This window comes from Leishmania martiniquensis, chromosome 26 (assembly GCF_017916325.1).
Source record: "Leishmania martiniquensis isolate LSCM1 chromosome 26, whole genome shotgun sequence".
Lineage (NCBI taxonomy): Eukaryota > Euglenozoa > Kinetoplastea > Trypanosomatida > Trypanosomatidae > Leishmania > Leishmania martiniquensis.
In genome coordinates this window covers 1,000,576-1,027,480 of record NC_090161.1, presented here as the reverse complement: position 1 = coordinate 1,027,480, position 26,905 = coordinate 1,000,576, and the positions used below count along the sequence as shown (strand labels likewise).

The following is a 26,905-nucleotide window of genomic DNA, read 5'->3' as shown; positions in this document are numbered from 1 at the left end:
CGCGCATGCAGCAGCTTCCTGGAAAAAGAATGAGGAATATGACGAGCGATGAGATGCTATCGCGGCATACGCTTCCTGCCAATGTCTCTGCTCACATACATACACGCACACCATGCGGAGAGCGGCGCCACCTGGAACGAGGTCTGGAGGGGCGCAACGGCGTGGGCCTCCAGAACAAGGGTGAAACCGCGCTACACGAAAAAAAAGCAGCTGAATGGGCAATGGTTGCAGAGAATACACAGCACTCGGATGGGACTTGGTATCTATACATAGGCCCTCCGAAACCATAGCGTCGAGCAGCAATAGCAGCAAGACTAAACGATATGAGCAGCGGCATCGAACTGTGGCAGTGCACAGCCGAGGACGAGCGAGGGTGTTTCTCTTAGAGTAGTTGCCGGCTTTTCGAGCTCACCTGCGTTACTGCTGCGCCAGCTCCCACCGAGATTTATACTCGCCGTCGTGCGCCAGGAGTTGCGCGTGCGTGCCACGCTCGATAATCTTGCCACTGTCCAAAAGCACAATCTGGTCACTGTGGTGGATGGTTGTCAGGCGGTGCGCGATGGCTACCGTGGTGACATTGAAGCGCCGCTGGAACTCGTCTAGGTTGTGCTGCACCCGGGTCTCTGTGACGTTATCGAGAGCGCTAGTAGCCTCATCAAGCAGTAGCAGCTTTGGGCACCGAAGCACGCCTCGGGCGATGGCGACGCGCTGTTTCTGCCCGCCGCTGAGCTGCTGGCCTCTGTAACCCACCTCGGTGTCGTATCCGTTGTCCATCTGCATGATGTCATCGTGTATGCAGGCGATCTTTGCCGCCTCCATCACCTCCTCCTCTGTGGCGTCTGGCAAAGAGTACTTGATGTTGTCGCGGATGGTCCCGCTGAAGAGCGAAGGCTCCTGCAGGACAATACTAACTTGATCACGCCATGTGACGAGATCGAGAGAGCTGAGATCGCGCCCGTTGACGAGCACTTCCCCAGATGAGATCGGGTAGAAGCGGGCCAGAATCTGCACAATGGTCGACTTGCCACAACCCGTCTGTCCCATGAGCCCATTCGACGAGCCTCCCTGAAAGGTGAGGGAGACGTCTTTCAGCACCTCCACGCCCTCGCGCGCCGGGTACGCAAAGCTGACGTTGCGTAATGAGATGCCCACCTGCTCTTCAAAAATGACTTTCCCATATTCATAACTGTCCACCGCCGGAACGCGGTCAATGACGGCAAAGACACGGTTGGATGACTGCCGCGCATCACGGAGCTTCGTCGCAAAGCTGCCCGCCTCCGCACCTGCCAACGTCGAGCCCATTGTGATGGCCATGGCAGCGACCAGCACGTTGCCAAAATGCGCCTCACCCTTCTCAATGAGTGTGCCACCATACCAAAAAGAGAGCGCCATCGATCCCATCAACGTCAGTTCCGTTACACCGGCAAGGAGGCTGATGAGCACAGAGCGGCGCTCAGCGGTCTGCTCTGCGATGTTGACGATGCGCTTGTACCTCCTGACCATCCAACTCTGCATGCTGAACGAGGTAACGGTGCGGATAGAAGCGAGCGCCTCATTCACTACCGTGTCGATGCCACTCTCACGCACTTTTTCACTATCTGTGAAAAAGACTTGCTGCGCGACGATGCTGCCGACAAAGAGCGGCATAGTCGCCAGGCAAACGAGTGCCACCTTCCACTGCATAATTATTCCAATGGCAATACCGCCGCCGAGCGCGCAGACAGACTTGAGACGGGAGCCAAGGGTAGGGCCGTACAGCTGATGGACAGCCTCGCAGTCGCCGGAAAGAAGGGTGGCCAAAGCACCGGGGTCGCGGCGTGGCATGTCGAAAAACGTTTGGTCCTGTCGAAGAATCTGCTGAAAGAGCATTGAGCGCAGCTCACACGTCAGGTACTCACCGGCGTAGCCGTAGAAACCTGTGAGCACACTCCCCAGGAAGTACGCGGCGCCTAAAATGATGAGGAGGATAACATACAAAGTAATCTGCTGACGCATGAACTTTTCGTCTTGCGTCTGGCGGTAGCTGCCGAGGCTGTTGATCAGCTGGGTGACCATAAGACCCACGCAGGGAAAGACGATGGCCGTGATAATGGAGCCCAAAAACCCCAGCGCGATCGCCCACCAGCGACTCTTCGTCATTTTCATGATGCGCCACATCGACACACGCGTCCTCCGCTCCTCCCAGTCGGTGCGGTGCTCGAACGGCACGTCGTCGACGGTGGCACACTGGCTCCACCGGTCTTCTATTTCGTGAAAATCACGGCTGCTCGTCTCCCATGAGTCGCGGCTGCTGCCACTGCCCTCGTATGAGATGCTGCTGCCAGCGCTCTTGTCCAGGGCGCTTGCGTAAAGGTAAAAGCTTGTGTCGTGGACCACGGTACACAGGTTGCCCGTGGCGGTGTCCTGCATCATGACCATTGAGGCAAAGCGGCCATTCATGTGGAGGAGCTCGTCGTACGTTCCACACTCGACAATCGAGCTACCGCCGTCGCGCGCGCCGTCGAGGAAAAAGATGCAGTCCATGTTGCGAATGGTAGCCATTCGATGCGCAATCGTGATTACAGTCATCTGACTGTTCTGTGTGAGATCGTCAATGGCTTGCTGCACCTCCACCTCCGACTTCCGGTCCAGTGCGCTGGTCGCCTCATCCAGGAGGAGGATGTCGGCACCGCGCACGACGGCACGCGCGATGGCGAGCCGCTGCTTTTGTCCGCCGCTCAGTTGACTGCCCAGTGCACCGACGTTGGTGTCGTATCCATGTGGCAAGGTCAGTATCGTGTCGTGAATTTGAGCCTGTTTGCATGCCGTAACAACCTCTTCAAAGGTTGCACTGCGCCGCCCCGTACGGATGTTGTCGAGCACCGAGCCAGAGAACAAGTTCGGCTCTTGCGAAACGATGCCAATGCGGCTGCGCCAGGACCTGAGATCCACGTCTTGCAGATCGTGTCCATCCACGTAGATGGCACCCTCCACGGGATCATAGAAGCGTTGGAGAAGGCTGATGATGGTGGACTTGCCGCACCCCGTCGCCCCAGAGAAGGCGACCTTCTGGCCTTTTCGAATCGTGGCGCTCAAGTGCCTGAAGATGAACTGGTCGGGACGCGACGGATAGGCAAAGCTGATATCCCTCACCTCAATGCACCGGCGAAACGTCGCCTCCCTGCCAGGCGCGTTCACGTCAATCACCGGCTGCTCATCGATGGCCGTGAAGAGTGGCTGGGCTGCCGTGCGCGCTTCCACAAAGGACATGAGTGCTGGAAACACTTGCCCAAGGCCCATAGCGCCGTACATGACCGTCAGAAAAGACGCCGAGACGGAACCGACGCCGGTGCGACCGCTCTGGACGAGGTACGCAGCGAGGATGAAGGCGAGCCCGATGACGCACAGCATGATGCCCATCACGGAGCCACCAGCCATCGCCACGAGAAACTCCTTCTTGATGCCCGATTTGCGCGAGCCCACAATAGTTTCTGAAAAGCGCTCCACCTCATGCATCTCGCGGTTGAAGCTTTGCACCGTTTTGATGTTGTGAAGGACCTCCTGCGCAATCGCACTCGCCGCCGCGTACTGCTTGCGCGTCACCGCCACGTGGTGCGCAGAGGCCACCGAGAGAAAGTACACCGCCACAGCAATGAGAGGGAGGGAGCCCATCATTAGGAGTGTCAGCTCCCAGCTAGAGATGAATGCGAAGACGATGCCAACAACTCCCGTGCCGAGGTTCTCGATCCAGCCGGCGAAGCGGTCGTTGACACCGTTGAGAATGACACGTGTGTCTCCGGTCAGGCGAGAGATGAGCTCCCCAGGCTTATGTCTGTCGTGCCACCCGATGTCCTGGTTGAGAACAGCGGCGAAGTATGCACATTTGATGCGGCCGACAAGACGGGTCGCAGTCACTTGGTACGTGGCAGTCTTGATGAAGACGAGGATCATAGAGAGAGTGCCGATGCATGTCATCAGCATCGCGAAGCTGCGCGTCACCTTTGGGCCGGCATCGTCGTCGTACGCGCTGTTTGTCATGCGGCCGAAAAAGTACATGAAAAGAGGTGTTGCCCCGCCGGAGCAGAAGGCGGCTACGCTGCCCACAATGACAGCGAGCCACTCGCTGGGAGCGCGATACCGAAGGAGCGTAAAAATAGGCACCTGCCCCCTCCGCCTTTCTGCCGCCGTGTCCTTTGCATCCTCTATAGAATCCCTAGCCTTTGCCTTTCGTGCGGCTGGCATGGCTCCTCTCGTCATGCGTGCCCGCCACACCTTTGAGCGTACTGCGGAGATGAATGTGCGGGACTCGAGAATAGAGGGGGGAGGGGCATGCAGGCATACTTCGCTACATCGGCCGTATGAGAGGGTGCCGCCGTCACACGACAGAAAGGGGGCGTACGCAATTTCGACCAGGCGTGTGTAGCCGTGAAGGACAAAGCGGAAGGAAAAGAAGTAAAAGTAATGGGTAGAAGAGCTGAGGCGACGAGAGCTGCAACGCATATCCGTGCTGTGCAGCGTAGGCGACGGAATACGCGTGTATCCGTTGACGCCGTCAGCCAAATCGCTTTCCCACAGTTCTCGACAAGCGACGAGAATCTTCCATCCTCTGGAAATATGCGTCGCTCGACCTTCACAACCACGCGCCCGGAGAGCTGAATGCCCCTGCTAGCCGCTCTTCACGTAAACGACCAGCAGGAGTTTTGCCCACGTCCACTAGCGCTGAGCGATCGTGTGTGTGTGTATGCCTGTCCATGCGTCCGCCTAAGGTACTGATTCTCCCCTCCCCTTGAGCGACGACAACACGTAAAGAAATGAGCAAGACGTAAGCGAAGGAGGCCATGGCAGAAGGGAGCCTGCTGCTGCCTCACGCGCACGCTTGGTTCTGTTTGTGTAGTGAGTCGTGGAGTGAAACGCGTAGAATACTGTGTCGTGAATGCCGCTATTGTCTTCTGAAAAGGGTTGCTGACGCAACTTGTAGTGCACCACTCAGTAGAAATCGCATTTACGGTCACAGCATAGGCGGTCGAGAGCGCATCCACGTCAAGTCCCTCTCGAGAATGCGCCTTCCTCGCTCTTCTTTGCGTCTGGACAGCGGAGAGCATTGAAAAAAAAAGAAACAAAGCGAGAAGGGAAAAGCCGGTCAGAGGTGAGAGCGCCACTGCGCGCGCGCACAGAGACCGGCAGTGGGCGAGGTGCGGAAAAGATAAAAATATCTAATTTATGATGATCAGAAACGCGGCACCGCACATGCACAAGCTAACACAAACAGCTGAGCGGCCGAACCGTGCAGCGTGCGTCTATGACAATGCGGCAGCGAGCACGTTGCCAACAAGGATGGGTGCATGTGCGCCTGCACCCTTGTGAGGGGTTCTGGTGGGGAAGAATCGAGGGTAAAACCAATCTGGTCCAAAGTCCTTCTCACAACACCCCGAAATTTACTCTAATCATGCGTTCAGGGCAGTCTGAGCGAGGAAAAAAAAAGAAGAAACGTTGAAGAATCGATGCTCAGCAGCGCGTGTCAGCAGTGGGCAGCACCACGGTACGTGACGGGAGGCGCTTGATGAGGATATGAACACCTGAAATCTCGATGCGTGGAGGTCTGCCGGCGCTGTGCGCGATGAATGCCTAGAGCAGCTATTGAATCTTGAGCGGGTAGATCATTTCGACCATCTTCTCCCAGTTCCACCCGTTCTTGGTGCTGCGCGTCTCGGTGTTTGTGCACAGAAGAATTTCCGCTTGCTCTGGGTCATCGACGAGGATCGCACCACCCTCCTTCAGCAGCAGGCTAGCGGTGCTGTAGTGCTTGCAGGATATGAACGCCTCCGTGACAGCGATACGCTTCTTTAGCAGCGGCGGTTCCTCGTGCTGGAAGCCATAGTCCTCTTCACGCAGCCACCTCTGCTCTTTCAAAGAGTCTACCACGTACGATTCCGGTAGCACCCAGCAGCCTCGCACCAGCGCTGTGAGAAGCTTGATCGTGAGCTGGCCATTAGTAATGAGGTGCGTGAGGTTGGACGGCACAGGCATGTTCGACTTGCATTCCGCGATCGCGACGTTCGGCAACTGCTTCACAGCGAGTAGGACGTTGTTGCCGTCGAACCCGCTTATGGCAAAGACGCGGGCGTCCTCCGTGCGTGCGCGCTTCACGGAGCTGCCTCCAGTGGTTGTGTGCGATTGACCAGAGGAAACGCTGCGGTGCTTGCCGTGGCGGGAGAGCGACGCAGCCGTCGCATTCGCATGGAGGGACTGCATCGGCGAGCGCGACAGTGCCTGCGAAATAACGCGCCGCGACCGCTCTTCCAGTTTGGCCTCCACTGCGGTGCATCTGTCGACTGCAGCGGAAAGCTCAACTTCGAGAGTCCCGGCTCTTGCCCTCTCCGCCTCGAAGCGCTGACGGTAGTCGCGCGCCATTTCCTCAAATCGGCGGCGCTCTCCCGCTTGTGCCTTTAGCGCCGTGCACTCGTCCATGAGCGCCTCTACCTGGGCGCGAAGGTCCCGGGTAGCAGCGAGGCCGTCGTCCGCAGACTTGATCTGCTCCTTCCGAAGCGCTGAGAGTTCGCCTTTGCTTTGCATCAGCGTCGTCTCCAGTGCCCGGATGCGATCCTTGGCATCGCGCAGGTCCTTGGAGAACTCCTCCTCCATATCGCTGTTCTGCTTCATCAGCCGCTCCACCCGCTCTGCAGCTTCCTCGGCAGCCTCGGCGTTCAGCTGAGCATCGCTTGCCAGCTGGACGTTCTCCTGTTCCACCACAGCGCAGCGGTCCCTGATGCGCCCCAGCTCCTCCTCTGCTTTAGCAAGCTGTCGCTCACGCTGCGCCAGCACGCCAGCCACGGTGGAGAGCTCACTTGACACTTGGGCAACCTGGCGTCGTAGGGACTGTGCCTCTTCCTCGACAGACATCTTGCTTCCACGTGCCTCGCGGATTGCGGCATCCATCTGGAGCTGGTGCTCACACAAAGCAAGACGATGCTCCTCGGCGAGGCGTCGCATCTCTTTGGCACGATCAGCGCTTAGTTGCCTCATCTCCTCCTGCAGTTCGGCGACTGCGTGGCGTGCGGCAGCCAGCTCCTCTGCCGTTGCCTTTGCCTTCTCCTTCCAGCCGTGCAGCTCCTCTTGCAGCTCGGCGATAGCGGCATTTTTCGACTCTGCCATTTGATGCATACGCTCCTCGTTGAGCGCCCTTTGCTCCTCGAGGTATGCCGAACTTCGTCTTTCCTGCTGCTGCACGAAGTCACGGTGCTGCTGCTCCAGTGCCCGGCTCTCCCTCTGAAGCGCGTCAATTCGCGCCGTGCAATCGCTGACCTCAGCCCTAGACCTCTCCAAGTCAGCGAGTATGGCCGTCAGCTTCGACTCTGACAGCTCTCGAGCCTTTTGTGCTTGCGTCACCTGCGCGGTGAGCCGTGTCACCTCCTCGGCCGCGCCAGCCAGCTCCTCCCGCATGGACTGCAGGCGTGCCTGAAATTCGCCCTCTTGCTGCGCTGCCAAATCATCGAGTCGCTTAGCGTTCTCCTCGCGCAGCTCGTCAATTGTCCTCTTCAAGAAATCCACCTCCTCCGTGCGAGTGGCCCCCTCAGAGGACATCTTTGACTCCAGCGACATGCGTGCCTTGTGCTCCTTGTCGGCCCGCTGCGCGTACTCTTCCACCTCCTGCTTGAGGCTGCGGTTGCTCTCACGCAGCAGCTTCACCTCTTCCTGGGAGCGCGTGAGCTCAAAACGGGCAAAGTCTAGGTCCTTCTGAATGTCCGACAGCTTTAGCAGCTCTCGCTTCACCTGGCAATAGCGCGCCCGCAGCTCATCGTACTCCAGTGCTGAAATAAAGGCCGAGCTGGAAACGGAGGCCCGACTCGGGTATCGCATGGAGGGACGCTGCACAGACGCGCGCAGGAAGCTTCCTGTCTCTAGCACCATCTTCGTCAAGTCCATCTCCCCTCCACCCGCCGTCTTCACCTCCAAGGCAGGCTGGGAAGGAGGTGGCAGGAGATCCTCCGGTGGCGCCTTGCTCGTTGTGGGGGGCGTAGTATCAGCGGTTGTCGGTACAAGCAGTGGCGCAGGCGCGTCCGCCTCGGCCTCCGCCTCTGGAATCGGGTCGGGGAGGGTTATGCTCTTCTGGAGCCACATGCTGTCAGCCTCCATCGTTGTCGGAACGTCTGCGCCTGTGCCTGTTGATGCAAGCATTTTCTTCCTCACTGCTGAGTGTCCTTATATATATATAAAGTGTGTGCGTGGGGGGAGGGAAGCGACGTTTGCGCAAAGTGGTGTAACGCGCTAGTTTTAAAAAATAGAGAAAAGAAGGCGGGGCGCTGTATCGAATGGGTGAGGTCCTCCCCCCTCTAACGTCTGTCAGAATCGGCTACAAGCAGAACTGGAGGACTGTTTGTGCGGGCACATGCATGCATGTTGTGTGTGCGTGTGTGTGCATGTGTATGCGCGTGAATGGATCACCAAGAGGAGGGTAAGACGCGACGTCATGCAACAAGTTAAAGGAGAAAAAGGCGAGTACCGGTGCAGAACGGCATCAGAGGCGGTGACTGCAAACCTGTTGTAATGAGGCGCATGCACTTCTTTGTGAGACAGGAAACCGGTCCCACTCTCGCCGTAAACGCCACCAAAGCAGCCGAGCACAGTGGCAGAGGCAGACGTAGCGCGTAGCACGCATTCCGTGAAGGTGTGGGCGGGGGGAGGGAAGTGGCGACGCTCGCTTGCACAGAGGCGCGTACGCGCAGGCCCTGCATCAGCTCTTCGACGCACTTCTGCTTTTGTGCTTCTTGGGGTGGGGGGGAGAAGGTGAACACCGACACCGCGTAGATACACATCGCTAAGCCTCACCGTCAACGAGGGGGAAGACTGACACATCAAGACTAAAAGCTCTCTACACCCCGACAGACGAGGAAAAGCTTCGTGGCCGCAAGACCGGCGTGCCAGAAGCAACAGATATACGATACACAGGATTCTCAAAACGGTCCGGTAGATTGGACGACCAATCTGCTTCACATAACTGCGAGCAGCATTCGCACTGCTCTGCGAGGCCTTCGCTCTCTTAAGGGAGGACGCAGACATGCGAAAGCAGAGGTGAGGTGGCGCACCCCTCAGGGTGACGCTTTGCAGCGTGTCGCTTCTCTGCCACAGAGCGCGCGCAGCGGCGAACTCCTCCCTGTGATCCGAGGCTCCATACTCAGTGGGGAAAGAATAAAAAGAGAAGCACCACGGCGATTGGGGCCGCACACGTCGCGACGCGCGGGCAAAAATGAAAAGGCGACGAGAGAGCACTCCTGAGAGAGCGTGAGTGGCGCGCGTGTGAAAATGATGGCGAGCACAAGAAAAAAAAACAGGCGAGGACGGAAAGAGGAGCAGGCCAGACATGTCGACAACGTCGCACGACTCTCGGGGATGTCTGCGGTGTAACGGTGAGAAGAAGTGATACGCAGCAAGCGTGCGTCTCACACGCGTGTCTTACCACTCGGTGCACCCACGCCGCCCTTCTCCTCCTCCGTTCCCTTCACACCAGTCGCTCTCGCCTATTGGCAGGAAACACTTCTGTCCTCTCCACCACTACCTCCCGCGCCACCGCTGCTTTTCAGCCGTGTCACGGCACGCAATACACGTAGCTCTACAGAGAAAGAGATAGGGGGAGGGGGGGCGATGCCCATTCAAAAAGCGCCGCCCCCACCTCTCCCTCGTCCCATTTCCTCACAGAACATTCGGATAGTACTGACGGGCGAGAGAAAGAAAACAAAGTCGATCTGCCGGCTGCACCGGCTGCAACGCAGATGAAGGAAAGAGTGCGTGGAGACCACTGCGGCGCTCCTCTGGGGTAGAGTACGGCTCGAGTGAGCTCGGAACACTGAAGGTAACGCCGTACTTGGTCAAGGCAGACGGATTCACCTTCACCTCCTGCACAATGCGCTCTAATGTGGTGTAGTCAGACGAGCGTGCAGCGCTCACGTATAGGCTACGTGTATCTAAGGGGCTAGCGTGCTGCTCCTTGAGGTAGCGTGGTAGCATCCGCTCCGTCTTGTCGTAATCAACATAGATCGATGAGGTCGGCTCCTGATACGGGGAGAAAAGGCCGTGCAAGAAGTGCGACGGGCTGAATGTGGCAGGGACATCGGGGATAATGCGGCCAACGTCAATCTTCCGTACACTGGTTGTGCGGTGCACCCGGCCTGACGGGGCCTGCGCTGTTGGATAGTTGTCCAGTAGACGCAGGAACTCGCCCACGTTGGCCGCCGTTACATCGACCTGCATGCCGTCGTTGACGAGCTCGACAACACGTTGACCCTCTGGAACACTGAAGGTGAGTCCGAGCTGCGCAATGGCTGCGCTTGGCACTGCCCCGCGGCGAAGCAGGTCAACCTTGTCATAGAAGGAACTGACATCGTAGGGCCGGCCAATATTCTGCAGAGCAGGGCGGCTGCGCCGTTCAACGCCACCTGCGCCACCGCCCATCTCTGTCACCATCGCAGCAGGTGGCACCACACTCATTGTGTGGACGTCTGACGCGCGAGCCATAGGGCTGAAGAGGTCGGCCGCGAAATGCCCCGGCGAGTAAAGGGTAGACTCGCGATCAGGGTCATATCCTGGCGCCTGCGCCAGAATTAGAGGCATGTCGGGGGCCGGGGCAGGGGCGGCAGCGGCCTGGTTAGGCGGGTATGCAGCAGTCGCGTCCTTGGACTTCTGCCGGTCTGCCGAACCAGTGGCGTGGGAAGACGGAGGCGATGGCTGCGGTTGGCCGGCTCGCGCTTCGCGGTAACGGGCAATGTACGCCTGGTAGTGGGGAAAGTCCTCGTACCGCACCTTCGTCCAGCGCCCGTTCGGGACGAGCTCTTCTACCGAGCCGTTGGGCAGCGGCACCACCCATGTTAGGCCAGCCTTCTCAAACGACTCTCGCGGCAGCGCTGCCAGCTGGTCGACCTGCCTAAAAAAGGCTTCGCTCGGTATCAGGCGAACCACCTCCAACTGCTCGCGCTCCATCACCTGTGTTGGCGGCGGTGGGGCGCCGGCGTGAGCTACAGACGCCAGCGCGTCCGGCGGCGAAGCCTCCACCGACGCAGAGTCGCTCGCGGCCGCCTTTGTACCATGGCCGCGGCTGGTTTTACTACGCTGCGAAGGCGATGCCGTATGGAGCTCCTCTTCTAGATACCGCAAGATGGACTGCGCCACGTTCAAGTGGAAGGCCTCAGCTATCATGGCCACGGAGATACTAAGCTTCCCGATCAGCACCGATATCTCATCTTTTTCAAAGGACGAAATGCTGGACGAAGACGTCAACGCCAAGCCAGAGAGCTCTCCCATGACAGTCATCATACGCATCAGCGAAGCCTCCACAGTAGGCGAACCCTCACCTCCGCGCTCTCGCCTGTACACTTCGTAGTACCGCTCGGCGAGTCGCTGAAGTACCTTCGCTTCCGAGTCGGCGGTAGACGCCGCCTCCGCCATCTTCTCAGAAAGATGCCCGCCGTAGCGCTTTCGGAAGAAGAAAAGTACAGACAAGTGCTTTCTATGAGGCACTGTACCCTTCCGCACGTGCAGCGCTACGTGCGAACTCACGGCAGGGACGCCGTCCCCGTTTCAGGCTCGAATGCGTGTGGACGGGTGGTTGCGTCTGCACAGCGTAGGATTGGAGGACAGGCCAAATGGAAGCAATAGAAGCAGCGACGACAAACGTGCAGCGGGATACCCGCATGTCTAGCGCAGACGCACGCGAAGGGCCCGACGAAGTGAAACAAGCGACAAGCCAACGAGTGCAGCACGCCTAAGTGCGCAGTTCGTGATCTCCTGCGCAGTGCGCCGGTGTCGTGTGTGGGGGGGGAGGGGAGGGGTGTCTTTGTATCGAGACGGTCGATGGTGCATCTGTCTCTCAGACCGTGGCTCGATGAGAGCCATCCGCGTAGCAGTGCAGTCGGCAGCAAAAGCACAGGATGCGCAGATTCATTTAAAAATCGTAGGGGGGAAACAGAGGGAAAAAAGAGAGGTGAGGGAGGACGTGAGTGGCGACGCTATGCACCGCCGCAGCGCTCGCGTCGACAGGAGAGCAGCATAGTTGCCCCATCGCCGCCAGCGTCGTCAGAAGTGAGGACGAAGACTACGTGTACTCTATGAAACGATCACGCCTTCTGCGTTCGCGGGGAGGCGGGTGGCCTAGCAGCTGGGTCAGCGGCGAGTGAGCACCGCGGCACACAGTGGCGATCGAAGGAGAAACATACGCGTGGGGAAAAAGCCGCCAAGAGAAGAGGCCACGCCCGATGATGGAATGTGAAATTCGTCTGACGAGCCCTCCCCGCAGTCGTGACAGACGCCAGAGAGACCACCAGGGCGGTGCGAGCGCCATCTTTGAGCGTGCTGCGGAAGCTCCTCCTGCGGTCCATATCGTCAGAACCTCCCCTCTCCGACCAGGGGCACAGGCAACTTTTCAAATGTCGCGACGGCGACGACTGGCAGCAGCAGAGCGCGTCTCTCGCTTTGCCTGTGTCACGGTGCGGCTCTCTTCCACGAACCGGAATCCCCGAAGATTGCCTACAACATGCCTACCAGCGGTGCTAGTGAATTCGTAAGGCCCTGCCACACCCTGTGAGCTCGGCAGGGTACTGTGGTCGAATATGTTTGACGACGAACCGTTGTGCGCCGACATCACTGTGAGCAAATACGTAACTTAGCGGCTGGAACCTTCTTGTGTGAGGCTCCGATGAAATATGCTGAGCCGATGTACCACGTCTAGCAAGCGCGACGTTCTCGGACGGTGGGAAGAAAGAAGCGCAGCTCTGGCACAGCGGAGAGGTCCGAAGAGACGCAGGAGAGTCCGTGCGGTGATTGCAAAGTATATTGGGGCCTTCTGTCGCCTACAATTCTTGGCGCAGCGCCCTCTCATGGGCGCAGTGATCCCACCACCGTTTCCCCTTCGGCCCGCAGTATGCACTTCAGGTAGAGTAGATGTCGACCACCCGCCGCTATCGAGCGGGAGCGAAAAGGCGCTCTGAAAATGCTCTGCAACTCAAAGTTCCGCTCTCTCCCCGGTTCGGCACCCGCACATAAAGAGTGCCCACCGCCCAGCGGCGCCATCAGGACTCACCCAGGGCCGTACTTGGCCACTCTTTTAGTGCCCTCACTTCGTTACATGTCCTTTTTCTCGACGGCTCGAGACGTCCCCCGGACAAAAATGAGCGCATGTGGAGTTCCAAAGGCCAATGCACATTTCCCACAATCCGTCCCGCTGGCCCCTCCCCCCAACATTCAGCGCAGTCGATAAAAAGCGTCCAATACCCTTTGGCAGTGGTAAAAAGAATACAGCCTCGACGAGTCCCGGCCTCTCGCGCACCCGCCCTCATGTCTCCCTGCACACCACCCGCGGCTAACGCCTTCCGCCTCGCTACACGATGCAAAAAGCTCGCTAAGCATACCCACCGGCACGACAACCCCAAAACCTCGTCCTTCGGCTGCAAACATAAGGGCGTGAAGCGCACCCAGAAATAGAGAACACAACATTAGAGAGCCATCCTCAACACAGATGCCTCTCTTTCCCACCGTACCCACGTCCCCCGCACCGCGAGCACGTCAGCGGATATGTGAATGCACAGACAGCCGCTGCACACCTGCAGCAGCAGCCCTACGGCTGAATAAGGGGCCTCCACGACAGACCCTCCTGCCGCGGAATCGGTGCACGTGCCTCGCAGGCCCATCCTGCCCCCACCCCCGACCCACCCGCCCTTCCCTCGTATCCGCTTCACATGCCCGCCGCGCGCTCGGCAGCACACGGGCACGGGCGCGCGGCATGCCTTCGCACAAGCGGGCTGCGGGCTGCGGGCTGCGGGCTGCGGCCGCCTCCGGTGCGCAAGCGGCCGCCCCTGCTGTCCGGTCGCTACGCGGCGGTGTCGAGGCGCATGCCGGGTGCCCTTCAGCAGGAGGGCGCCCACGCTCAGGTCAGCGCACCCGCGGGCCCCGCTCCCTCCGCCCGTCTCGTGCGTCGTCCCCCGTCGCTCCCACCCGCCGCACCCCATCACGCCGTGTGGCGGCAGGACGCCGCAGGGCGGCTGTCGACCGCACGTGGCTGCAAGGGCGCGTCGCCCTCCCGCATCGCCGCACGCCCCTCAGGGCGGCACACAGGCCCAGCGGCTGACACCCGGCGGCGCTCGTGCATACAGCGCCGGTCGGATGTGCGTAGTGAGACCACTGCGTGCACCGCCAGAAAGTGGCGCAAGGCGTGTATCCGGGCCAGGGCACCCCGCCCGTCCCCGCGCAGCACACCGAGCACATCACCGCGTCGGAGAGTCCCATCCCGCGTACAGGCAGTGGCAGGGAGCCCTCACGGCTCAGCCTGTTGCACCCCGTATCGCGCGCTGACGGGGGTGCAGACCGCGGCGTCGCGCACCAGCGATCACGTCGGCAAGCCATTCAGCCAGCCTCGGCACCTCTGCCATCGCCGGCCTTGCAAGCCTGTCGGCCGTGTCGAGGCGTCCCAGCTCGTGATCACCAAAAGACAGAGGTGAGAGACGTGCACGCCGCTGTGGGCTTCGGTTGTGTGGTTGCTTCGTCTATACTGGCACATCCCCCTTCTGCCGCACCTCGATCGGGTAGCTTTGGATGGAGGGATAGTCATAAAGGCGCTTGTTGTCGTCGAGTTTGATTTTGCCGCTCCACAGGTCGACGGAGCTCGCGTCAATGCCCTTCTCCATCGCCAACTCCTGCTTGATCTGATGCACAAACTTCATCGGATCGACCATCTTTCGATGTGCGTTGGGGTAGGGATCAGGAGTAATCCCGCTGGCGGTGCCGCTGGTGCTCGACTGCTGCTGCTGTTGGTGGTACTGGTACTGGTAGTGGTGTTGCAGAGCAGGCGCGTGCTGAGGCATGCGTGGCTGGCTGGTATTGGGGGTGAGTGGCTCTGTAAAGCCCTTCGACACAGATGAGGGTGACTGGTTGGCAGTGCTTGGAATCTTGCCGCTGAGAACATCGCGATAGCGCTGCCGTAGCGTGCGCGCGTCCATGCAGTCAGAAAAGTTGATGCCACGCTCATACAGCTCCTTTGTAATATCGGTCACCTTCATCGTCTCGACCGCGTCTTCCTGTGCTCCCGGCTCGACGTCGATCTCGATCGTCTCCACCTCGATCTCCTCCTCCTTCTTCGCATCTGAGGACGGCGAAGCTCCCATCGTCGTCGTTGTCACCTCGACGCGCTCTCCCTCGACACACTCGACCTTCCGTTTTGGCGGTGCTGGCTCCGGTGGCGCAGAGGGCACCTCCTCCCCTAGTGCACGCGCGATCAGTGGCGGCTCTACCTCAAAGTCCTCCGTATTGTTTGGCATCTTTCCCACTGGAGGCGATGCGAAGTTGGCGCCTTCTGGCGTTTCCGTGCCCCACAGCAGTCTCATGACGGCATCCACTTCGGCTTGAATGGAGCGCGCCTCGCTCTGCAAGTTGGTGAGTCGAGTGTTGTATGCCTTCAGCGAAGCGGAAAGGGTCACCACTTTCCCTCTGAATTCTTTATCGTCCACCGCGCCCTTCTTGATGGCATCCTGAAGCCTGTGTGCGGCACCCTTCATCGCCTCCGCCATGTCGGCCAAGTCAAGGTGTTGGCCTTTGCACTCTTCCTTCAGAGAGCTTAGCGGCCTGGTGATGCCTTCGCGTACGTCGGCGCTGATAGTGAGATGCCGGCAGAGAACCAGCGGTGCAACGGCATGCGCAACAGCGCGGCGTAACATTTGGGAGGGAGCGGGGGAATCGCTGACTACACGGCTCCTGACCGTTTGGTGCTTGGCGGTGTTGTATGTGCAGGCTAATGTGTGTGTGTGTGTGTCTTTATGGAGAAGCGGTGACCTTCTGTATGCGGGTGCGCTACTGCTCGCACGAGGGGAGGGGAAACGCGTAAGCAGCAGAGGAAGAGGGGGCGCGTTCGACAATTGGAGGGGGTGAGTTGCGCATGCCGCCCATGCTTCGGCCACCTTCCGCCTCTCGTCCGGCCCCACTCGCCATCTGTCCGTTAAGCGAAAGGGACCCGACGAGGAGGGCGTGGAAAGACTGCTACTAGAAAGTGTGCATCATAGAAATGCAAGGCACGGTATGCATCGTGGAAACGCGGGCGTTTCCGCATCACCAGGGCACCTTAGTCGCGTAGATTCAACGAGACGAAGGACACGTGCACGGGCAGGATGCGAGAAGGCAGCCGTTTCCCCTCCACGTATACGCACCGGCGTTGCTGGGTTCCATCAGTTACTGTCGTCGCACCTTTCAATGACACTAGTGTGACCCAACCATGTCGCACCACTGCAGACGGCGTCACAGGCACATTCGGGGGAGGTGTGGGAGGCTCACAGAGGAGCGGAGCCATGCTCCTATCCTCCGAGAGAGGTGACAAGCCTTTCCCGTAGGCCTTTATTCACTTTTTATGCTTAGAAGCCAACGCCCCGTCGTCTCTCAGCACACCTTCTCCATCAGCCGACAGCGGAGGAGAAACGGCCGCGGCCGACGTTGGCGCAAACCTCTGTGCCCTTCATGTGGGAGCGACGGGCGCAGCCAAACGAAAAAAACGCGACACGCCAGCAAAACGGCGCGAGAGGATGAGCACGCGCTGCGGGCAATTCTTCGATGGGATGGCGCACGGTGGAGGGGGGAGAAGCAAGGTATAGACAACGGGGCGCACGGCGCACAGTCATTATTCGTTGGATTCAAGAAGGGGAAGAGAAGGTGGCGACCTTACACTATGCGCCAAGCGCAAGCAACGAATGCGACAGTCTGTTCGATGCACGCCCACATGCAATCCGCTTCACCTCCTCTACCTCCCTTCTTCTGCGCCAAGCACGCACAAACATTCAGACATACACGCATACTTGTGATCCAGTTTGGGCGAGCTTCAGTGGTGCGTACGAATCAGAGGTCCGATGAAGAAGCGCATCCGCACACAGCAGCAAAATAAAAGCTCTCTGAGGACGAAGAAGATGGTGGAGGAGGAAGACACGCCAAGCGCGTATTAGCAGAGAGGATTAAGCGAAAAGGGATCCTCAGGCCACCACTACCACAAAAGAAGCGATTGCGCGCGGCGGCACAAAGCATGGGCATGCTGGACAGCGGAGAATTCGCGCCGGATGAGCTCGGAGGAACGCAGAACAGTGACCCCTGAGTAGTGAGAGAGGAGAGGCGAGACTAAAGCGCCGCGCCTGAAAAAAAAGAGGAAGCAAAAATGGCTGAAAGCAAAGACAAGCGCTCTTCACGAGTGCACCGCCATTAGGCCGCGACGGCGCAGACAGCACAGCCGCTGTTTCGCGCGAGGAAGGTGTTCTTCTCTTCCTTTGTGAAGAGTATCTTGATCGTGAGAGAGCATGTAGGACACTGAGCCACGTCGCTGCCAGCGATGAAGTCTTCGAGGAGGAGCTCGAACAAGTCACCGCAGGGGCATGGGAAGCGTAGCATTCCGTCCTCCAGCGTCATCTCCGACAGCTGTACTTCTTCGTAGTGGAACTCCTCCATTCCGTGATCGACAGCTGCAGAGCAGAGAGTGCGGAAATAAAGCTCAGATAATATGAGTAGCTGAGAGCAACGCGCGTGTGCTGTCTCTTTTCGGAGGAGGGCGGTGCACGGCAGCCAGCACTAAATGAGAAACAGCCAACGACAGATGCACACAAGTGGAGAGGTGAGGAGGAGAGGAAGTTCGAAAACCTGAAGAGTCCGGCGTGCGTGCGAGGTTGCTGGTGTGCGTACTTTAAGGAGCCCATGTGAATGGGTGAGGAGCACGAGTAGTGGCCACGGAGGGTGGTGAAGCTCAGGTGAGCATCAAAGCCACGCCGGCAGTACGCAAGAAAAGAGGGGGAAAAGAGTACTCCATGAACGAAGAGTGAGACGGATGCTGTAAGAGAGCCGCACGTCAGCGATGGACCAGGGCCAAGCGTGTGGCAGTCTCTCTGCAACCCAGTCCGTCGGCACTGCAGCTCGGCGGTCGGCGGTGTGCAGAACCTGCCAGAGAGACGACGCGACAGCGCCGTGAGGCGCGATACGTGCCAAATATGTTGGGGCACGTCTGTTACTTCTCTCAGAGATGTCTTCTTCTTTTCTCTCGCGTTTGCGCGACTATCCTCGCCGTCGCTGCGCGATCCTTGACGGGTAGCGCTCGAGAGCGCCATGAGTACAGCGACATACACGCGCGAGCTCAACCTAGCCTTCGCGGCCCCGCCGCTGTCTTCACGTCTTCTGCGGCGCAGCGTTCCCACTCCCTAGCGCGAATGGCGGCGCGCCCGCCACCGGGAAAGGCAACGCAGCGGTGGCCAATTACGTGAAGCACTTCAAGAAAGCGTTCATGCGGTGAAACGCGGCCTGTCGGCACTCTGGCCAGCGAGACAGCAGAAGCGCGACCGCGTCATTCTCGGTGCCCATGTTACGGATGGTGAAAACAATGGTGAACAACGCGACAATAGACGATGGCTGACGCACCATCTCCTCGTGCGCCAGGAGCAACAGGGACGCCTGCTGACACATTTGAGAGAGATAAGATATGTGCGGCAAGAGTACGTCGAGGTAGTCTAACGGTGACACCTCCTGGACATCATAGTTGAGCTCTGCCATCACAAGACCTGTCACCTTCGACGGTGCTGCAATTTGCAGAGTGGACGAGACATTGGTGGAGAGGTGAAGGCACTCGCGTAGGACCACATCCATGGAACCCGCGCCACAGCCGTGATGAAGCCGCTGAAGGGCATCGCCGCGGCAGCCACACAGAAAGCGCTGAAACAGACGTATAGCGTGTGTGTTCACCCTCGTCGGCACCTGCGCGTAAAGAGTGCTGCTATAGAAGCTCAGGATGAAGCGTGTGTAGGTACTGGCGCCCTCCCCTCTGTACATCGCCGACAAAGGGCTCTCAGCGAGCAGGGTTTCCACTTCGGCCGCGTCCGCGGCATCGGGACGGGTCGCGACAGCGTAATCGCTCTCCTTTTTCTCGAGGAGCAGTAACTCTGCCAACACCTCGCGCTCACTCGTTGTGAGAGACTGCACGGACGGCGCGGCGCGGGTGTCATCCTCGTCATCATCCATGTGCTCCGACGAATGTCCCAGGTACGCCGCGACGCTGAGGAGAAAGGTGATCTCCGCCTCGAGATTCGAGGCCATAGTCATGAAAGAATCGGAACGAGAGCGAGTGAGCCAGACAGGGAGGAGGTGATGGAGAGGGGCAATGACTCTGAGGAGCGATATGAATATGTGCGCAGGAATAGATGAGCGTGACAGACCTGCAGGTGTTGTATGGGCGAAGAAGGGTGAGGGAGGAGCGTCTGAGCCCGTTACCTCTTTGAGTGTCTCTGTGTGTGTGTGTGTGTAAACGGGGGTGGTTGTACAGCTTCCAGTGGGCAATGCCGAAGAGACGACGTCTCGTCTCTGAGTATACCACTCCCTCGCAAGAAATGCGGGGCAGAGGAAGTACGTGCCAGGGACTGTCAGGCACGAGCGGAGCTGGTGCCGACGCAGACGCACGATCGAGTGATCGAAGCTGGGCGGGCGTGACTCTCTAAAGAGAGACGGCGAAGCAGTGACAAAAGGTACAACGCGCAGGTAGAGTTGAAGGGCACGCGCACGCTCGAGGGTGCTGAGGGTAAAAGAGCGGCAGGAGATACTAAAAGGCAGTCTCGTCATGCGGCGTCTCTCGCAAACCGCCAGAGCGCAGCAGTGGTGGCCAGATTCGCCGGCGACGGTGCTGCGATGTTTTGCTGGCACCGCATTCACCGCCTCAAAGGCTTTCTCCCGAGGAGTGTGTCGATGCAATTTGGAGCTTTGCGCCCTTGATGTGAAAAGCGGCATCGGCATTGCCGCTTCTGATGCAGCAGGTCACCTCACCTCCCCTCACCCGTGGCCACGGTCGTCCCTCTACTCCGTGGCGTCCCATCTAAATGTCTCTTCAACGCGTCTTCCGCACTTTTTCATATACGCCCCCACCTCACTTTTCTTTGGCTCTGTCTGTGCGTGTGCGCGTGCGGAGCACCTCTAACGCGTAGGGCATTTCTCCTCACGACAGACACGTTCTCAAAGGCAGGCACGGCAACGCACGGGCACCACGGTTGTCGTGTACGCCGAAGAAGATGGAGCGGGCAGGTCATTCGGGAAATGTCGCGGGTCGTGCCAACATACCAACGCGCGCACCTGCCCAGCAACAGTATGCTGCAGTAGCCATGCCAGAGAGATGCGCGGTGCCTTCCGCCCGCAGCCGCTGCCTTCTCAGCGAAACGCAGTCTCCATCTTGGTCTTTGGGTCGACTTCCAGCTGCTGGGAGCTGTAGGTCCACTTTGAAAGCCAACGCTGCGCCAGAGTCACAGTGAAGGGCGCGGAGAGTCGCAGGAGTGTATTGCGCAGCGTCGCGTTCCTCATCGCCGTCAGCTTGCGAGCGCGGCGAGATTGGCGAATGTACCGCTCTATGCGATCGCGCCGAACCGTCTCGTACTGGCGAAACGCGTACTCAAAGCCGCTGTCGCGTTGCAGTGGAACATCCAGCAAGGCAACCGCCAAGAGAGCGGCATCCTCCACGCACAGCGAGGCGTCTTGGTTGAGAAACGAAGGCAGCGACCCATGAGCGGCCTCGCCTATCAGCACCGCGCGCCGGTTGTACCATCTGGGCATGACAGGCACCTCCAGGACCTCCGTCGGCACCGCCAAGCTCGCTTGAGACAGCAGAGTGGCCACCTGGTCCCCGAAGCTGGCGTACTCGCGGCCAAGCAGGCGCTGAAGCACGTGCAGCACCTCCATCGGATCCATTTCTTGGCGAAGGCTCACGAGCTCCTGCGGCAACGAGTGCAGCGTTGCGGAAAAGGCGAGAGTGTCTTCCCCGAAGCGGTGAAGCGGCACCGCCTGCAGTATGCGGCCAGTGCCCCAGCACTCAACGGGCTGCACGAGATGCGGTGGGCATGGATGGCAGTGCGTCAGCCCATCGATTTGAACCATCCCCAGTGAGCTGCTGCTCGTGCCGACATGCTCGCTGGGGTACAAGAGGTGCCGAATGGTGCTGTGCATACCATCCGCACCAACCACGACATCGCCCCACTCCGTGCTCCCATCCTGCAGTACCACATGGACCCCGCCTTTGGCACCGTTGTGCGGAAGCAGATCAACAACTTTAGCAGATAATTTCAGCTCTGGTATATGGCGACGCAGAGCTTCGCGCAGATAGGGCGCGGGTATGGTACAACGCAGCGGCACGTATCCCATCTCTTCCTTCCTGCGTTCGGATAGCCGCTGCGACACGATCGACTCACTGTTGGCCGGGGGTGCAGTGCTGAGGGGAACGACATCTTCGGCGCCCAGAGCCGGCAGGCGAACATTCTTGTTGGAAATCTTTAGCAGCCAATTGCCTCTCTCGCCCTGAATGCCAAAGCACCCCTCCGGCTGCATTCCACTGCTTGTGAAGATGTGCTCCACACCAAACGCCTTGAAGCAGCTCAGTGCGTTGGCGAAGAGGGTATAAGGGGCGACGTAGTTGGCGTGGAGAAAAGGCGCCTGCTCAACAACGACGCAGTCAACATTAAGCCGCCGCAGGAAAGTGGCGAGTGAGAGGCCCGAAAGTCCGGCGCCAACGATGACAACGCGCATGGTTCCCCCATTCACGCGCAAGCAGGCGACTGTTTCACGCGCTGCGAGCTCGGGCGATTAGGTTCGCAAGGCCGTTTTGTCAAGTACCCGCGAATAATAAGTAGGATGACTCTGATGGTAAGGGAGAGCCACACGCGAAGATGATCCGTGTAGATGGCAAACTATTCGTGCATGTCACCCCTTAACGCTAGACCAGCCCAACAATTCGAATGGAAAGATAGCGGCGTTGGGATTTCGCTGTCTTGATGGAGCAACCGTCGGAAGCGGCTGTGGATGTGCGTGCGTGTGTGTGTGTGTGTATGTCCATCTGTGGGTGGGGATCAAGGGAAGAGCGGTGCACCCAGAGAAACAGAGAGAGAGAGCAAGTGGAAAGAGGGAAGGGCAGCTCACAGTCGGTTGCCCGCCACACAAACATCTAGACACACATGTCCAGAGTGCGTTAGAACAGGATAAATGCAAGCTTCTGATAGAAGAGCGGCGTACCTCAAGCCGCAGCTCAGTGCGTGATGGTCGCATTCTAGCTGCAACCGCACGCACAAGCACATGAAGCTGGCACAAGGGTGTATACTGTGCGCGAGACGCTGTGCGCAAAGGAGGAAGCTATTATAAAGGTCGATCGAGCTGCCCAAGCTTCAGCGTCCCCTGCCCCGCCGTACCGTGTCAGTGAAGGTCAGAGGCGGATCCGTGCGCGTGGAGCCGATGAGAGATGCCACGCCGGCGGCGCTTTCGGTAACGGAATCCTCTTTCCCCTATTCGCCCCACGCCACAAATCAGCTGTCGTTCAAATTGAAGATGGCACGAGGAAAGCGAAGACTGAGAACACACTTATCACGCCCGTCTCGCGAAGCCCCTTTCGGCGTTGTCGCTGTAGTTGCCAGGGCGCTGCCCCGCAGCAACCCAGCCCGCATAAGACCCGCACTCCGTCGTTGTCATAGGCGAGGCTTACTCATCTTCACTTTGCCACAATTGGCTGGGTGAGAAGAACGACTCGTACGAGGCAGCTTGCACTGGTGTCTGTAGCGCATCGTTGCCCTTCGAGCAAGCCGAGGAAGGGGCGCTGGGTGTGTTCGAGGTGGAGGCGTCGCCACTGTCCTCCTCTGTTGCCACGTTACTGTAGCCCGCGAGATCCTCCGCCGCATCCGCCCTGCCCCCATCACCGTCCTCCTCCTCGGCAAGCGTACTGCCGCCCTCCTTCCCGCAAGCCTCGGCATCATCTCCGCGGCCGCCTCCGTCGAGGGTGTCGTCAGAGGAGGCGGTAGCAACACCACATGCCTCCTTCACATTGTCCTCCCCGCCCTCGTCCTCTCTTGCGGGCTCTGCTGCAGCCTCCGCAGATAGCGGCGACTGCTGCACCACCTCTTCCAGCTCCTCGCTGCGAGAAGCAGGCTCTGAATGTATCGGCGGCACCCCAGCTACGTTCGTGTCTACCTTCGCCGGCAGAGATGATCGCCGGGAGGACGGCGCAGAAGCTGACTCATCGGGTGCCGAAGCGCTTTGCGAGGCGGGTGCGGCTTGCGCGACAGCATCCCCGGCCACTGGAGACAAGGTCTCTCCCGCTGCTCGGCTCGCCTCAGGAGGCACCGCTCTGGCAAACGACGCGGCCCCACTATCCTGATGGGCAACCTGAAGAGGAGGTGACGGAGGTAACGTACTGCTGCCGGTGCAACCCTCACCAGCGGCGACTGAAGCCGCTGCCACAGGAGCCTCCGTGTTGACAGGAGGAGCAGCATGCGTCAGAATGTAAGCTGCCAGCGTCTTCGCGACACTCTCGCACGCCTCCCCGTTTATTGTCGAGTACGTGTGGTTGATGTGCAGCGTCGCTCCTGTGCCGGGGTGCCGCAAACTGAGCACGTCAGTGGTGCTGTTGACAAGATTCCACCCAAGCTGTCCCACAAGCACCTCCATGTCCGCCCGGTGCTGTGCCTTTGCAGCATTCAAGACCTCCCTGCTCACGTAGTTGTCTCTGTCGAGCGACGCATGCAACTGCGCGTTGGCATGCACGTAAGAAGCGTGCAGCTGGGCGTTGCATTTTTTTTGCTCCTCTATCTGCGCCTGCAGAGCCGCCACCCTCACCTCCCACGCACGACGCTCCTCCCCCATGCACTGCGACAGCGCATCGCCAGCGAGACCCATCGGCCGTGGCGGGCGACGAGCCGACTCTGTGGTGGGCCATGCACGCTTCGGCAGAGTGGCTACGTCCTTCGAAGCCAATGGCAACACCGCCGCGGCATGAGCCTCGAGCTGCCGTCGGAATGCGGTCAGCGAATCCATGCGCTGCTGCAGGGTCTCTATCGGAGCCAGTGGAGACTTGCAGGCGTCCAAGAAGTTGCTGTCCAGCATCTCCAGCTGCGCGTCGCACTCAGCCAGCATGTCTGCCAGACGCCGCTGCTCCCACTCCAGCTGCTCCTCTACCGTATGTGCTGCCTGCTGTTCGCGCTCCGCCCGCATGCGGCGGAGCGCGTGCAGCTCACTGTACATTGGTAAGAGGGTGTCTGTGCGTTCGCGAGCGCAAATCAGCTCCGCCTCTTGCAGGAGAGCTGCGTGTGAGGGAGCAGCCGGCACTGATGACGGTGGGGCAGCAGCGCGAGGAGCCGGCCGCGCCTGTAGCGGCGCCCGCAAAGCCTCCGCTGCAGAAACCCTGGCGAGAGCCGCACGGAGAGCGCTTTTTTCTTCTTGCTTCCGGACAGCAATGGCGTAGTTGGGCGACTCGATAAGACCCAGACAGCGCTCCAAAGCGGCTTCAAGGTCGACCGCCCACGCGGGAGTATCGCGCGGGTGGGTAGACGAGGCGCCACGAAAGCACTGCCAGATATCCGCCTCGCTGTCAGACTCTCGCTTGATGTGTTTCATACCCTCCTTCTCCGCTCCCTCCCTCATACTGTCATCCGGCCGTGGACGCTTCCACCTGCCGGCCGCGCCACGCCAGGAGTCGACGAACTGTCTCACAATGCTCTGTGCGGTAGGCGGAGCCGCACTTGCCAGCGAAGGTGCGTGAAGCCCGACTGCCGCCTCCATTTTGCGAAGGCAATGATACAGCGAGGCAGCGGTATCGGCGCCTCCGCATTCCTGTGTTTGCGTGTTCGCCTGAACACGCAGCGGGGGAAGGCCCTTAAGCCTCCCCTCCATGTGGCGGCACAACTCCTCAACCGCGGTGGCCGCCTGTGGCAGCGCAGGGAAGTTAGCGATACCGGCGGAGGAGGTCGGAGAAGCAGCTGCCCTGGGCGCATCATGCCCTGCCACATCGCCGAAGTCGTCATTGCTCTCGGGTGGCTCCCTGTGGATGCCGCAGGGGTCAGAAGCTCCAGACGAGGCTGAAGTGGACGGCAACGATGAGTCGATGATCATCACATCATCGTCGGAGTCGCTCATTTGGGGCAGGGAACGTGTGTGGTCCGGCGCGGACACAGCTACGCGCGTGTGTAGTGCTCCGCTCCTCTCGTTTCCGCAAGCGGGCACTGAGGAGCGATGAAGAGGCGCGCGCTCGCCTTTGAAAGCGTCTGACGGGGAAAAGATGGGCGTTGTGTGTGTGTGTGTATGCGCAGACAGCGACGGCTTACGTGCAGCGCGCAGGCTCATGCGCTGTGAACTAGTGCACGGCCAATGAGAACAGAGATGTCAACAGCAGTCGGTGTCGAAAAGGGCGTAAGGCGAGTGCAAAAGAGGCTGTGTACCGCGCGGTGAGCGCGACTCAGGACTAGTGTGGTTCAATGGCGAGAGGATAGAGGGGATGGGATGGGAAGCACTCGATGATTCCATGTATGTGACGCGAGCGTGAGGGAGCATCCGGCTAAGCGCGAGAGGTTCGCCGGCAATGCCGTACACCTGACTGGCGTGGCAGCGCGGCAAGCGTGAGCAATCCTTCCCTTTTTCGCCTCGCGTGGAAAAAGGAAAGGCAGACGCCTCCTGACAGCGGTGCACCAATGGGGTGATCGAGCCCCGTCCCCCGTGAATGATGGGCACCGCTTTCCTTTGCGTTCGCGTGCACTGCGTGGCGCGCTTGACGCCTTTAGGAGGCGGGGGTATCGGGGTGGCCAGACGGGTGACGACGACCGGTGCCCAGGGTTGGGGTAAGTCGAGCATGCTTGTATGCATTGGAAGTAAAGACGGTGCATCCGTCACGTGGAAAAAACAAGCCACCCACATCATCGGCGAAAGCCCCTCTTGGAGAACGGCGTCGGCGTGTACAGTCGCGGGGCCATGCCAGAGGCGGAGCTGCCTCTGCCTGCTGCCTTGCACGCGCTGCCATCGGCTTCGCCGGCGCCTTGCAGTTGCAGGGCATAGTGAAGCATGGAAGAGAGGATTGTGATACGAGCACCCGTTTCCTCTCGGGACACCTGTTCGCGTTTTCGGAGCTCTTCGTCAGACAACTCAGACACTGCTCTGGTCACCTGCGCTGCCGCCTCGTTTTTGCCCAACACGCCGGTTGTGGAATTCCTCGTCGCCAGCCGACACTGTGCAGAAAATGATGGGCGACGATTCCCTACATCAAACAGCGACGTGCCTCTAGCGAGAGCTTGAAGGCGCGCCACCTGAGCCGCAGTGTCGTCGTGTAGCCTATGCCGCTCGGCGCGCCGAATATTCAACCACGCGCGCGCGGTGGAGTTCATCGACCGATGACAGCAGCTGCCGGCCCACAGCGGTCAGCTGCTGTTCCTTCTCGTTGACTCGTGGTGATGAGGCGTCTTCGCCGCAACAAAAGCGCGTGCGGGAGGCACACACGCACAAGCACATGTATATATATATACGCACACATGTATACGTCTGAGGAAGGGCGGGGCGGAAGGGGAGATCGGAGCTCTTTCTGTGGTGCGGACGTTTCCGCCAAGTCGCCTTAGCGCCTGAGAAGAATCGCGGGGGAGGGCGACAGGAACGGCGAGCGCAGCAACGTCTTACGCCAGGCGCAAGTTTCCCTGACGACGCGGCACCGAAGCGCGATCTCTATCGCTCACCAACCCACCCACCCCCTCCACCGTGAAGGTGAAGAGGGGTGCGTTGGGAGGGGAGGGGGGAGGGTGGATGAGTGGGCAGCCAAGACGGAAATGCGCATAGGCGCCGTACCGAATACTTCTCTGCCTCTCTCCAAACGCTCGCCTTGTCCGCGCTCATGAGAGCGTCACCTACACAGCGTGAAGCACTCCGCTGAATCCTCCGTACACAAAGCCATAAAGCCCAGATGCTCATCCGCTGAACTCTTCGTGTCGTCCTCCCTCCACCGGGCTACAAGACACCTAGGGAGGCTCATGCTGAGATATGGAAGAAGGCGGGGAAGTGCGACGGCCTATGCATGGGCGGCAACTGATAGTTGTGCTGCCACATTATTTCGTTCTCACTGAATTTGCTGTCTGCAGTACAAAGATCAAATTAGGGCAACTATACCCCG

The 26,905-nt window shown here is 59.5% G+C and overlaps 10 protein-coding genes across 10 annotated transcripts; all 10 read right to left on the bottom strand.

Annotated features, from left to right (window-relative positions):
- Positions 1–417: 417 nt before the first annotated feature.
- LSCM1_04284 (uncharacterized protein) lies at positions 418–4,236 on the bottom strand (the record flags this gene model as incomplete). Its single annotated transcript, XM_067321796.1, has 1 exon — positions 418–4,236. The coding sequence occupies one exon, from the start codon at positions 4,234–4,236 to the stop codon at positions 418–420; it is 3,819 nt and encodes a 1,272-aa protein (XP_067178027.1).
- Positions 4,237–5,613: 1,377 nt separating this feature from the next.
- Positions 5,614–8,097, bottom strand: LSCM1_04283 (uncharacterized protein; the record flags this gene model as incomplete). The annotated part of the gene is made up of 1 exon (XM_067321795.1): positions 5,614–8,097. One exon carries the CDS (start codon positions 8,095–8,097, stop codon positions 5,614–5,616), a length of 2,484 nt encoding a protein of 827 aa, XP_067178026.1.
- A 1,569-nt stretch (positions 8,098–9,666) lies between these two features.
- Positions 9,667–11,415, bottom strand: LSCM1_04282 (uncharacterized protein; the record flags this gene model as incomplete). The annotated part of the gene is made up of 1 exon (XM_067321794.1): positions 9,667–11,415. The coding sequence occupies one exon, from the start codon at positions 11,413–11,415 to the stop codon at positions 9,667–9,669; it is 1,749 nt and encodes a 582-aa protein (XP_067178025.1).
- Positions 11,416–12,388: 973 nt separating this feature from the next.
- LSCM1_04281 (uncharacterized protein) lies at positions 12,389–12,607 on the bottom strand (the record flags this gene model as incomplete). Its single annotated transcript, XM_067321793.1, has 1 exon — positions 12,389–12,607. One exon carries the CDS (start codon positions 12,605–12,607, stop codon positions 12,389–12,391), a length of 219 nt encoding a protein of 72 aa, XP_067178024.1.
- Positions 12,608–14,504: 1,897 nt separating this feature from the next.
- LSCM1_04280 (uncharacterized protein) lies at positions 14,505–15,671 on the bottom strand (the record flags this gene model as incomplete). Its single annotated transcript, XM_067321792.1, has 1 exon — positions 14,505–15,671. The coding sequence occupies one exon, from the start codon at positions 15,669–15,671 to the stop codon at positions 14,505–14,507; it is 1,167 nt and encodes a 388-aa protein (XP_067178023.1).
- A 1,519-nt stretch (positions 15,672–17,190) lies between these two features.
- Positions 17,191–17,433, bottom strand: LSCM1_04279 (uncharacterized protein; the record flags this gene model as incomplete). The annotated part of the gene is made up of 1 exon (XM_067321791.1): positions 17,191–17,433. The coding sequence occupies one exon, from the start codon at positions 17,431–17,433 to the stop codon at positions 17,191–17,193; it is 243 nt and encodes an 80-aa protein (XP_067178022.1).
- Positions 17,434–18,228: 795 nt separating this feature from the next.
- On the bottom strand, positions 18,229–19,062 carry LSCM1_04278 (uncharacterized protein; the record flags this gene model as incomplete). The annotated part of the gene is made up of 1 exon (XM_067321790.1): positions 18,229–19,062. The coding sequence occupies one exon, from the start codon at positions 19,060–19,062 to the stop codon at positions 18,229–18,231; it is 834 nt and encodes a 277-aa protein (XP_067178021.1).
- Positions 19,063–20,160: 1,098 nt separating this feature from the next.
- On the bottom strand, positions 20,161–21,525 carry LSCM1_04277 (uncharacterized protein; the record flags this gene model as incomplete). Its single annotated transcript, XM_067321789.1, has 1 exon — positions 20,161–21,525. The coding sequence occupies one exon, from the start codon at positions 21,523–21,525 to the stop codon at positions 20,161–20,163; it is 1,365 nt and encodes a 454-aa protein (XP_067178020.1).
- Positions 21,526–22,467: 942 nt separating this feature from the next.
- LSCM1_04276 (uncharacterized protein) lies at positions 22,468–24,894 on the bottom strand (the record flags this gene model as incomplete). Its single annotated transcript, XM_067321788.1, has 1 exon — positions 22,468–24,894. The coding sequence occupies one exon, from the start codon at positions 24,892–24,894 to the stop codon at positions 22,468–22,470; it is 2,427 nt and encodes an 808-aa protein (XP_067178019.1).
- Positions 24,895–25,667: 773 nt separating this feature from the next.
- On the bottom strand, positions 25,668–26,132 carry LSCM1_04275 (uncharacterized protein; the record flags this gene model as incomplete). Its single annotated transcript, XM_067321787.1, has 1 exon — positions 25,668–26,132. One exon carries the CDS (start codon positions 26,130–26,132, stop codon positions 25,668–25,670), a length of 465 nt encoding a protein of 154 aa, XP_067178018.1.
- Between the last annotated feature and the right edge of the window lie 773 nt (positions 26,133–26,905).